This window comes from Aethalodelphis obliquidens, unplaced genomic scaffold (genome assembly GCF_003676395.1).
Source record: "Aethalodelphis obliquidens isolate GAN/ISIS:26980383/991018 unplaced genomic scaffold, ASM367639v1 scaffold6, whole genome shotgun sequence".
Taxonomy (NCBI): domain Eukaryota; kingdom Metazoa; phylum Chordata; class Mammalia; order Artiodactyla; family Delphinidae; genus Aethalodelphis; species Aethalodelphis obliquidens.
This window is the reverse complement of record NW_020837950.1, coordinates 11,722,749-11,735,138: the sequence shown is the minus strand read 5'-3', so window position 1 is coordinate 11,735,138 and position 12,390 is coordinate 11,722,749. Positions and strand designations below refer to the sequence as shown.

At 37.3% G+C, this 12,390-nt stretch overlaps 1 protein-coding gene across 11 annotated transcripts in view; it reads left to right on the top strand.

Moving 5' to 3' along the window:
* N4BP2 (NEDD4 binding protein 2) overlaps positions 1–12,390 on the top strand; it is an 87,776-nt gene that overhangs the window by 20,171 nt on the left and 55,215 nt on the right. For 8 of the 11 annotated variants that reach the window (XR_003432148.1, XM_027103116.1, XM_027103117.1 and 5 more), the window contains 2 exons: positions 8,602–8,684; positions 10,591–10,930. The exons of 1 other annotated variant lie outside the window; for it this stretch is intronic. Coding sequence is in view for 9 of the 10 variants with exons in the window: in XM_027103116.1 (XP_026958917.1) it covers positions 10,705–10,930 (226 nt within the window). In the remaining variant the exon portion in view is untranslated. Of the gene's footprint in view, positions 1–8,601; positions 8,685–10,590; positions 10,931–11,205; positions 11,432–12,390 lie in introns of those variants that run through there. 2 more of the 11 variants (XM_027103119.1, XM_027103118.1) reach the window with 2 other exon arrangements.

The window sequence follows — 12,390 nt, the reverse complement described above, 5'->3', positions numbered from 1 at the left end:
GAAGTTGAAAATGGTGCAGCCACTTTGGGAAACAGTCTGGCACTTCCTCAGAAGGTTAAACATAGAGTTACCACATGATCTGAATATACATTGAATTTAGAACTGGCAAGATTTGCTGAATGATTAGACATGAGGTGTGAGGGAAAGAGGAGGCAAAAATGACTCAGTTTTTTTTTGCCTCAGCAACTGGAAACTTCTATTGCTGCAGTTGAGAGGATTGTAGTTAGGGGGGGTCTGCAGTGGCGTTTCAGAAGATCACTTAGACATGCTTGGTTTGAGATGTCTATTGGATACACAAAGTGGAGATGTTCAGTGGGTAGTTTGGTGTGGGTATGGAGTCAGGGAAGAGGTGCAGATTGGAGATGTAAATTAGTTAGCATTTTGTTAGTATTTAAAGCCATGGAAAGATCACCAAAGGAGTGGGTAAGCTCCACTGTTTCCAAATTGAGTGATGAGGAAATCCTGAGAGTGGCACTGTCCTGAGAAGAAGATAATGTTAAACGTTCTTTGGAGGAGGGATTTATCAGCTGAGTAAATGTGGCTAGTAAGTCTAGACCATTAGATTTAATTTCATTTTCTCAATGTTGGTGTTAAAGAGATATACAGTCTGGCAACCTTGCTAAATTATCTGGGTAATCCAACAGATAATCTGTAAATTCTTTTGGATTTCATATGCACTCAATTTTAGTGTCTGAATAACGATGGTTCTATTTCCTCCGTTCCAATCTTTAGAACTTTTATTTCCTTTTCAAGTCTTAATGCTCTGGCCATGAGCTCTGGTACGATGTAGTTGATTATATGACTTTTCTTCTTTATTTTGTTAATATCAGGAATTGCACTGGTTGACTTTCAAATATATTTTTTAAATTAATTAGTTTTATTTTTGGCTGTGGTGTGTCTTCGTTGCTTGCGTGGGCTTTCTCTAGTTGCGGTGAACAGGGTCTACTCTTCGTTGTGGTGCATGGGCTTCTCATTGCAGTGACTTTTCTTGTTATGGAGCACGGGCTCTAGGCATGCGGCCTTCAGGAGTTGCAGCGTGTGGGCTCAGTAGTTGTGGCTTGCGGACTCTAGAGTACAGGCTCAGTAGTTGTGGAGCACGGGCTTAGTTGCTCCGCGGCATGTGGGATCTTCCCAGACTAGGGCTCAAACCCATGTCCCCTGCATTGTCAGGCAGATTCTTAACCACTGTACCACCAGAGAAGCCTGACTTTCAAATATTTTGACAACCTTATATTCTTAAAATAAATTCAGATTAGTGATGCATTATTCTTATCAGTCACTAATATAATTTTTGTATTTTATGTAACATCACTCATAATTTATGTATTACTACTTTAATATTTTGTTTAGGAATTTTGTATCTATTTTCATGAGTGAAATAGGCTTGTAATTTTTCTTTCTTTTAATAACTTGCAGAGTTATCAGGTTATATTGGCCTCATAAAATGAGTTGGGAAGTGTTTCTTCTTTTTCTAGTCTCTGGAAAAGTTTGTATAAGATGGGTATTAGATTATTTAGTGGAATTTATTTTATTATTTTTTTATAAATTTACTTATTTATTTATTTTTGGCTGCGTTGGGTCTTTGTTGCCGTTTGTGGGCTTTCTCTGGTTGTGGCGAGCGGGGGCTACTCTTCACGGGCTTCTCACTGTGGTGGCTTCTCTTGTGGAGCATGGGCTCTAGGCGTGCAGGCTTCAGCAGTTGTGGCTTGCGGGCTCTAGAGCACAGGTTCAGTAGTTGTGGTGCACGGGCTTAGTTGATCCGCAGCATGTGGGATCTTCCCGGACCAGGAATTGAACCCGTGTCTCCTGCTTTGGCAGGCAGAATCTTCAACACTGTGCCACCAGGGAAACCCGTAGTGGAATTTATTTATTTTAAAAAACTAGAAAAAAATTTTTTTTGGCCATGCACTCGGCATGTGGGATCTTAGTTCCCCAACCAGGGGTGGAACCCGAGCCCCCTGCAGTGGAAGAGTGGAGTCCTAACCACTGGACCGCCAGGGAAGTCCCTTTAGTGGAATTTATTGATGAAGCCATGTAGACTTGGAGTTTCTTTGTGGGAAGGTTTTAAATTACAGATTTCATTTCTTTAATAGATACAGAACTATCAGGTTTTTTAAATATCTGGTATGGTATGATGTTTGTTTTTTAAAAAATAATATGTGCATTTCATTTAAAGTTAAAAATTTATGGATGTTAAATTGTTTATGATATCTTCATCTCTCTCTTTTTTTATTTTTTACAACCAAGACAAAGAATTTATTCATTAATTTCAAACTAACAGGTGAAAAGGAAGCAAATTTCTTCCATAAATTGTATATAGACATATACTGGACTCCTAAAGAGATGCATCAGAGTCTTAAGATAATGAGAGTCTTGTAAGACAAGATTCATCTCTTTTTTTAAATGTCCGTGGGCTTGACAGTGATGTCTCCGTTTTCATTTCTGATATTGGTTGTTTGTGCCTTTTCTTTCTTTTTTTGATCACTCTTGCCAGTGATTTATTCTAGTGTTTTTTTTTTCCCCCAGGGAACCATCTTTTGACTTTTTCGATCCTCTGTACTGTATAGTTGTTTTCTGTTTTCTCTTTGCTCTTTATTATTTCCTTCTTTCTAGTTTCTTTGGGTTAGATTTGCTGTTTTTTCCCCCCAACTGTTATTTGGATGCTTAGATCATTTATTTTTTAGCCCTTCTTCTTTTCTAATATATGCATTTGTATGCTCCTCTTCTACATGTGACTTTGTTTCTCACAAGTATGGATATATAACATTTTTATTTGGTTAAAAATATTTTCTGGGCTTCCCTGGTGGCGCAGTGGTTGGGAGTCCGCCTGCCGATGCAGGGGACGCGGGTTCGTGCCCCGGTCTGGGAGGATCCCATATGCCGCGGAGCGGCTGGGCCCGTGAGCCATGGCCGCTGGGCCTGCGCGTCCGGAGCCTGTGCTCCGCAGCGGGAGAGGCCACAACAGTGAGAGGCCCGCGTACCGCAAAAAAAAAAAAAAAAAAAATATTTTCTAATTGATATTAATAATTATTTTTAAAATTAACTTTAATTGTATGTAATTATAATGAATTCTTCTTTGATATATAGACATGTATTTCTTAATTTTCAAGTAATTTGGTTTTCTAATTATATTTTTGCTACTGATTTCTAACATAATTCCATGTGTACTTGAAAATAAAGTGTATTCTGTGGTTATTGGGTCCAGTGTTGTATAGATATTAAGTCGTTATAGTATGGCTCAAATCTTTTATGGCCTTACTGTTTTTTCTCTCCCTTTTTCCACCTCCTCCTTCTTCTCTGTGTGTCTGTGGTGGGGACCTCCTTGTTCTAATAGTTACCGAGAGAGGGCTTTCACTAGTTGAATGCAAATTTAGAACTGCTGCATCTTCCCAGTGGATTAGACCTTTTGTCTTTGACTTTTATCATTGACATAGGTTACTGGTGATTTAGATATGAGCAGTTGTTAGTGTAGTGGTAGAAATGGTGGGGGCAAAATCCTGTCTAAGAAAGAATGGAAGGAGAGAAATTGGAAAGAGTTGCCATTTTCCTGTAAATTTTTTTTTTTTTTTTTTTTTTTTGTGGTACGCGGGCCTCTCACTGTTGTGAGAGCACAAGTTCTGGACGCACAGGCTCAGGGGCCATGGCTCACGGGCCCAGCCGCTCTGCGGCATGTGGCGTTTTCCCAGACCGGGGCATGAACCTGTGTCCCCTGCATCGGCAGGTGGACTCTCAACCACTGCGCCACCAGGGAAGCTCCCCCCTTTTTTTTTGATATACAGGTATTTTACATTTAAATGTGGCTAGATGTGTTAGTACTTCTTTTTCTTTATGACCTTCAATTTGTACTTTTCTATATATAAAGCTTCTTAACTTCCTAAAATGGGATATTCACTTGCCCAATGGAACTTACATTCTAGAACAGTGCTGTCCAGTAGAATTATGGAAAAGTTCACTGTGCAGTATGATAGTCATTAACTACATGTAGCTATTGAGCACTTGAAATGTGCCTAGTGTGACTGAGGAACTGAATTTTTAATTTTACATCCTCTTTTTCAAAATTAGACTTTTTGAGATTGTAGATTCACATGCAGCTGTCATAAATAATACAGAGAAATCTCCTGTGCTCTTCACCCAGTTCCCTCAATGAAAGAAGCATGTTTGCAAAACTTAGTATGGCATCACAACCAGGATATTGACATTAATACAGTCAAGATATAGAACATTTCCATCACCACAAGAGTCCCTCAAATTACCCTTTTATAGCCACACCTACTACTACCCTCTCCTTCCTCCTCCTTAACCTTTGACAACCGCTAACCTGTTATCTATTTCTATAACTTTGTCATTTCAAGAATGTTAAATAAATGGGGACCATTCAGTATATAGCCTTTTGGGATTGACTTTTTGTACTCAGCATAATTCTTTGGAATTTCATCCAGGTCTTGTGTATCAATAGTATATTTTCTTTTTATTGCTGACTAGTACTTCATGAATGGAAGTAACATAGTTTGTTTAACCATGTTACCCATTGAAGGGCATCTGAACTGTTTTCTAGTTTTTGGTTATAATGAATAAAAGCTGCTACAGACATTTGTGTGCAAGTTTTTGGGTGAACGTAATGTTTCATTTCTTAGAGATAAGCACCCAGAAGTGCAGTTGCTTAATTGTATGGTAGTTGCAGGTTTAGTTTAAGAAACTGCCAAACTCTTGTCCAGAGTGGCTTTACCATTTTACATTCCCATCAGCAGCATATGAGCCATCCAGTTTCTCTGCATCCTTGCCAGGATTTGGTGTTGTCATTATTCTTTATGTTAGCCAACTTAATAGATGTGTAAGTAATATTTCATTGTAGTTTTAAATTGCATTTACTTAATGGCTAATGATGTTGAAATCTTTTATGTGCCTATTTGTCATCTGGATATCCTTTCGGTGTAATGTTTTTTTCTGTTTTTTTCCCCCCATTTTCTAACTGAATTATTTGTTATTTTTTCCCCCTCTGATTTAATTAATCAATTTATTTATTTAAAAAATGTATTTATTTTTGGCTGCGTGGGGTCTTCATTGCTGTGTGTGGACTTTCTCTAGTTGCGGCGAGCGGGGGCTACTCTTCGTTGTGGTGCACGTGCATCACATTTTAGTGGCTTCTCTTGTTGCAGAGCATGGGCTTTAGGCACGCGGGCTTCAGTAGTTGTGGTGTGTGGGCTCAGTAATTGTGGCTTGCGGGCTCTAGAGCACAGGCTCAGTAGTTGTGGCACATGGGCTTAGTTGCTGTGCGGCATGTGGGATCTTCCTGGACCAGGGCTCAAACCCGTGTCCCCTGCATTGGCAGGTGGATTCTTAACCACTGTGCCACCAGTGAAGTCCCTGTTTTTACTTTTGAGTTTTGATAAAGTTCTTTTATATATTTTAGATACTAGTCCTATGTTAGATACATGGTATGCAAGCATTTTCTCTCAGTCTGTCACTTTTCTTTTCATCCTCTTAACAAGGTTCTTCACAGAACAAAAGTTTTAAATTTTGATGAAGTACAGTTTATCAATTTTTCCTTTTATGGATCATACTTTTGGTGTTTTTGCCTAGCCCTAGATCCTGAAGATTTTCTTCTTTTTTTTTTTTCTCTAAAAGTTTTATAGTTTTATGGATTTAAGTCCTTGATCCATTTTTTTTTAACTTTTTATTTTATATTGGAGTATAGCTGATTAACAGTGTTGTGATAGTTTCAGGTGCACAGCAAAGGGACTCAGCCATACATATACATGTATCCATTCTCCCCCCAACTCCCCTCCCATCCAGGCTGCCACATAACGTTGAGCAGAGTTCCCTCCTTGATCCATTTTGAGTTTTTTTTTTTTTTTTAATAAAGTGTGAGACTTAGGTCAAGGTTTATTTTTTTTTATCTGTGGATGTCTGCTTGCTTCAGTTCCATTTATTGAAAAGGCTATATTTTCTCTATTGAATTGCTTTTGCACTTTTGTCAGAAGTCAGTTGGGCATATTCATGCTGGTCTATTTCTGGGTTCTCTTGTCTGTTTCCAAATCTATAATTTGTTCTCAGATCTATATGTCTGTCCCTCCCCTGATACCATATAGTCTTGATAAGTTTAGCTTTATAACACGTCTTAATAATTGAGTTGACTGATTCCTCTTGCTCTATTCTCTTTCAAAATTGTTTTAACTATTCTAGTTCCTTTGTCTTTCCATTTAAATTTATTAATAATCTTGTCCATATCCACAAAAAATCTTTGCTGGGGTTTTGATAGGAATTGAGTTAAACTGTATATCAATTTGGGGAGAATTGACATCTTTACTATATTGAGTCTAACAGCCCATGAATCCATTCATTTACATTTTTGATATTTTTCATCATGATTTTGTATTTTTAGCATACAAGCCTTGTATATGTTTTGTTAGATTTATATCAGAATATTTCATTTTTTGGAGCATTTGTGAGTCATATTGTATTTTAAATTACAGTGCCCATGTATTCATTGGTAGAATATATAAATACAGTTGCTTTTGTGTGTTTATCTTGTATCCTGCACTTTGCTGAATTCACTTATATGTTGGAGATTTTGTCAGTTCTTTGGGATTTTCCACATAGATAGCTATGTCATCTACAAGTAGGGACAGTTTTATTTTTTCCTTTTGAATCGGTATGTCTTTTATTTCCTTATCTTCTCTTACTTCACAGGCTAGAGCTTCCAGCATTATCTTTAATAAGAGTGGTGAAGGTAGACATCCTTGCTTTGTTCTCAGTCTTAGGAGGAAAGCATATAGTATTTTACTATTAAATAAAATGTTATCTGTAGAGTTTTTGTAGATGCTCTTAATCAAGTTGAGGAAGTTCTCTTATATTCCTATTTTTTGGGTACCTTTTATCATGAATGGGTGTTGAATTTTGTCACTTTTTTTCTTCGTTCATTGATACAATTGTGGTTTTTCTTCATTAGCCTGTTAATATGGGTGGGATACTGATTTTTAAACATTGAGCCAGCCTTGTATCCCTGGAATAAACCTCGCTTAATCATGGTATTTAATTCTTTTAAAATAAATTGCTGAATTCTATTTGTAATATTTTGTTAAGGGTTTTTATGTCTGTATTCGGGAAGTATATGGGTTTGCAGGTTTTTCTTTTTTTTTTAACTGGCTTTGTCTGATTTTGGTGTCAGGATAACAATACTGGCTTCATGAAGTGAATTAAGAAGGTTCCCTCTTCCATTTTTGGAAGAGATTATATAGGGTTAGTTAATTCTTCTTAAAAATGTTTGGTAAACTTCTCCTTTGAAGGTATTTGGGCCTGGAGTTTCTTTTCTGGGAATTTGTAAATTGTGAATTAAATTTCATTAAAAATCATAGAGCTTTTATCTGTTTCCTGTTGGGTGAGTTTGATAATTTGTGGTTTTTGAGAAATAAGTCTATTTCATAGAAGATGTCAAACTTTCACATGTACATTTGTTTATAATATTCCCCTATTAGTCTTTTTTTTTTTTTTTTTTGCGGTGCGCGGGCCTCTCACTGTTGTGGCCTCTCCTGTTGCGGAGCACAGGCTCCGGACGTGCAGGCTCAGCGGCCATGGCTCACGGGCCTAGCTGCTCCGCGGCATGTGGGATCTTCCCGGACTGGGGCACGAACCCGTGTCCCCTGCATTGGCAGGCGGACTCACTGCGCCACCAGGGAAGCCCCCTTATTAGTCTTTTGATGTCTGCAGGGTCTGTAGTGATTGTTTTTCTGTTTTTAGTTTTATTCATTTCTTCTCTGATCTTTATTATTCCGTTTTTCCTACTGGCTTTGGGTTTATTTTTCTCTTCTTTTTCTACGTTCTTGTGATGGGGGCTTAGATTATTGATTTGAGACTTTTCCTCTTTTCTAATGTATGCATTTAGTTATAAATTTGCTATAAATTTCTGCCATTGCTGCTTTAGCTGTGTCCTACAAATTTTGATATTGTATATTTTCATTTTTATTCATTTCCGTGTATTTTGAAATTTTCCTTGAGACTTCCTCTTTGACCCATGAATTATTTAGTATATTGTTCATGTTCCAAGTGTTTGGAGATTTTCCTGTTATCTTTTTGTTATTGATTTCCAGTTTGATTACATTGTGGTCAGAGAACATACTTTATATGATTTCAGTTCTTTTAAGTTTGTTGAGGTTTGTTTTATAGCCTAGGGTATGGTCTATTTTGGTATATGTTCTTTGGGCACTTGAAAAGGATATGTATTCTGCTGTTGTTGAATGTAGTGTTCTATAAATGTTGATTAGATCCTTAAAGGATGGTGTTATTGAGTGCTTCAGTATCCTTGCTGATCTTCTGTCTATTTACTCTTATTGAGAGAGGGGTATTGTAGTCTCTAACTATAATTGTGAGCTTGTCTCTTTCTCCTTTCAATTTTGTCAGTTTTTGCTTCACTTACTTAGTGGCTCTGTTGTTTGGTGCATACACATTTAGAGTTGCTACGTGTTCTTGGTAGACTGATCCTTTATGATTATATAATGTCCTCTATCTCTGCTGATTTTTTTTTTGCTCTGAATTCTACTTTATCTGATATTAATATGTAAAAATGTAATTTTATTTAATTTTAATTAATTTAAATTTAAATAGGCTCATGTGACTGGTGGCTGCCATATTGACATTGCAGTCCTGGAAGATGGAGAGAGCTATGACACAATAAATTTGATTAAAAGGTAAATTTTATAGTATGTTAGAAGGTGTTAAGGGCAATGGGTGGTTAGCAGGAAAGGGAAATTGGGGCAGAGAAAGTGGGTGATATGACTTTAAATTGGGTAATCAAGGAAGAAATCATTGAATGTGACACTTGGGCAAAGATTTGAAGGAGTGAGAGAGTTAGCAATACAAGTATCTTGGGGAAAAGTATATTAAAGGCCAAGAGGGAGGCGGGCCATAGTAAGAACTTTAGCTTTTACTCTGAGTGACATGGAGAGCCACTTGAGAATTTAAAGCAGACCCTGATTCATTCTGACTTATGTGTTGTATGAAGATCATTCTGGCTGGTGTGTTGAAAGTAGACTGTAGGGGACAAAGGGTGGAAACAGGGAGGCCATTTAGGAGACAGGAATACAGGTGAAAGATGACAGTAGCCAGACCAAATGGTTAGAGCAGGTTTTTAAGAAAATATCAGACATTTGGTTTTAGGTGTGTTACATTTGAATTGTTTATTAAATAGATCCAAGTGGAGAAAGCAAGTAGATTGTCAAAGTTCTCCAGATCTATCAGTCCCTGCCCTTGTGGAGCTTACATTTTACTAGAATATGGGTAGTAAATACAATACATAAATAAAACAAATGGATAAAACATACACTGTGTTAGAAGGTAAATCTTAGGGAGAAAATTCAAGTAAGGAAAAAGGGATAAGTGGTGTTGGGCGACTGACTTGCTGAGAAGGTAACAACTGAGTAATGATAGGACTAATGATAGGAGGAAATACATCTTTTAGATACCTGGGATAATATTAGTTTAGGTAGAAGGGACCAAATGTAAAGGTTCTGAGATGGGAGCATGGCTGATGTTTGAAGAAGAAGGAGGTGAAGTATGGCTGGAGTGACATGAGCAAGGGAAAGAGGATTAGGGATGACAGCACAGAAGTAAAAAGTGTCTGCGTTATAGGCCCTTTTAAGGGCTCTGGCTTTTATCCTGAATGAGATGGGAAGCTAGTGGATAGTTTAGCAGAAGAGAGGCATGATCTGACCCTGTGGTTTAACTGAGTCACTCTAGTTGTTATGAATGAAGGGGCAAGGGTGGAAGCAAGATTAGTTAGGAGACTTTTATACTAATCCGCTGTGGTAGCAGTGGAAATGGTGAGGAATGATCATATTCTGGATACATTTTGAGGGTTGCATTGACAAAATTGCCTTACTGATTGGATGTGGGCTGGACAGGAGTCAAGGATTATTCCAAGGTTTTTGACCTGAGCCGTTGGAAGGATAGAGTTGCATTAATTGAGGTAGGAAAGACTAGGAAGGACAGGTGTGAAGTAGGTGATCAGGAGCTCAGTTTTGGACATGTTAAGCTTATGATGCCTATTGGACATCCAAATAGGTGTTCAGTAGGCATTCTCATTATGAATACTGTTTTTTTTTTTTTTTTTTTTTTTTTTTTTTTTTTTTTTTTTTTTTTTGCAGTATGCGGGCCTCTCACTGTTGTGGCCTCTCCCGCCGCGGAGCACAGGCTCCGGACGCGCAGGCTCAGCGGCCATGGCTCACGGGCCCAGCCGCTCCGCGGCACGTGGGATCCTCCCAAACTGGGGCACGAACCCGCATCCCCTGCATTGGCAGGCGGACTCTCAACCACTGCGCCACCAGGGAAGCCCCTGTTTTTGTTTTAAAAATGAAATAATTGTACTAAAACAGTGTACTCATTGTTCTGAAAATATATTGCATTTGTTAATATCTTAATTTTTAACATGTTCAATCCTGAAAAACTTGAATATTTTTGAGAGAGAAATTGTTTGACTGCTTTTTGGCTTTGCTGCCACCAGAGTTGATGGTACTTTCTTAAATAAAGATGTCATTCCGATTTTAGACATGGAAATATAACTATAGTCTGAGTGTTTCAACTTGCTTTCTATTTTAGGTCCTATTACTGCTGGATTGTGCAAGATATTTAACCCTATTTTCTTTGAGGTATGACTTAAATATCAAAAGTCTTAAATAAGAGAAGGGAAACATTTTAGTTTTGGAAGTCAGAATGCCAAGGAGAAGGAAAAATCTTGGGGGAAATCCTTTTCGGAAGACTACAAACTCTAAGGAAGTTGTATCCAGTGTTGCTAGTCATGAGGAGCCAACCACTACTCTTCCTTCCATGTGTGAGACAAAAGTTGATCAGGAAGAACTCTTCACCAGTATCTCAGAGATGTTTTCTGATCTGGATCCTGATGTAGTGTATTTGATGCTTTCTGAATGTGATTTCAAAGGTGAGAAAAAGTTTAGTTTGAACCCTTTGCATCCTATAAGAAGATTTCATGTACTATGGTATGACCAGTAGTAATATAGAAAATGACTACCTTATTTCTATTTTGTTCATCATTTTTTGAATATCTGCTGCGGGCAAGGTATAAGTTGGGTATTACAAGGGATATGAAGAAGAATAAAGCTTAGCTTCTTCTTTCAAGAAATGTACAGTTGTAAGTGTAAGATGTATGTGTAGATATCATATTCTATGTTTTATTTCTTTTTATCTTCCCTCTAGAATAGGTTGGCACTATTGACGTTTTGGACCGGATAATTCTTTGTTGTGCGTGGCTTTCCTGTGCATCGTAGGATGTTGAGCAGCATCTCTGGCCTGTACCCACTAGCTGCCAGTAGCACATTCCTCCCTGCTACCCCAGTTGTGACAACTAAAAATGCCTCTATATATCATCTTATGTCCCCTGGGGGCAATATCATCCCCCAGTTGAGAATCACTGACCTAGAATGTAAGCTCCTTAAAGGCAGGGATTTAAAAATCTTTTGTTTTACTGTTGTGTCTCTAAGCCCCCAAATACCAAATGACTCAGTAGGATCTCAGTAAATATTTTTTGAGTGAAAAGGTAATTATAATTGTGGAAATGAGAGCTGATTAAGAATTGAGGCTAATAGAGTAGTGTGGTTTCAAAAATTTGGCTTTGGAGTCAAGAAAACTAGGTTGGATTTCCAGCTCTGTCACTTAACCTCTCTGGTTTCAGTTTTCTTATCTGCTAAGGAGAATAATAATAGTATGTACCTCATAGGACTTTTTCAGTGAAGGTTGAGTTTTCGTTTTTTTGGTTTGTTTTGATAAAGTCTTCAGTATAGTAAGTTATTAATGACTTGTAATAAATTGTTTAGATGTATGTTTGCAGCCATACATATCAAATTTGACTGATGAGTAAATTAAATATTGATGTTTAGCATTGCTATTGGCCATGATTAGTATAAGATAAAATTATTCTAGGTTTAGGGAGTTTTGGTAATGTGATAAACTTCCATTTTTTTTACATTCTGTGGTCTGTGATGTGAGCATATCTTATCTATCCTGTTATGATATGTATACAGAAAACCAGTTTTCAGCAGTTCACGTGATGCTCAGAAATGATAGTGTTTACAATTTTACTTGTGGCTTCAACATTTATTTCCTAATTTTGATGTGTTTAAACTTTATTTGTTGCACATACACTGACATAGCAATGAAGAATTACAAGGAAAATATATTACCCTTACATCCTAACAAAAAACATTTCTCTTTTCCAGGATCTTCTCTACACCTTGTTCATAAATACTGATGTTTTGAGTAGTTTGAATAATAACATTGATGAAATTGTATATTCTACTTTTTAAACTTAACATAAGCATTTTTTTCAGTGTTGGCTGCAGTCTTTATATTTATTTTTAATAGCTTTCTAATATTCCATTGGGT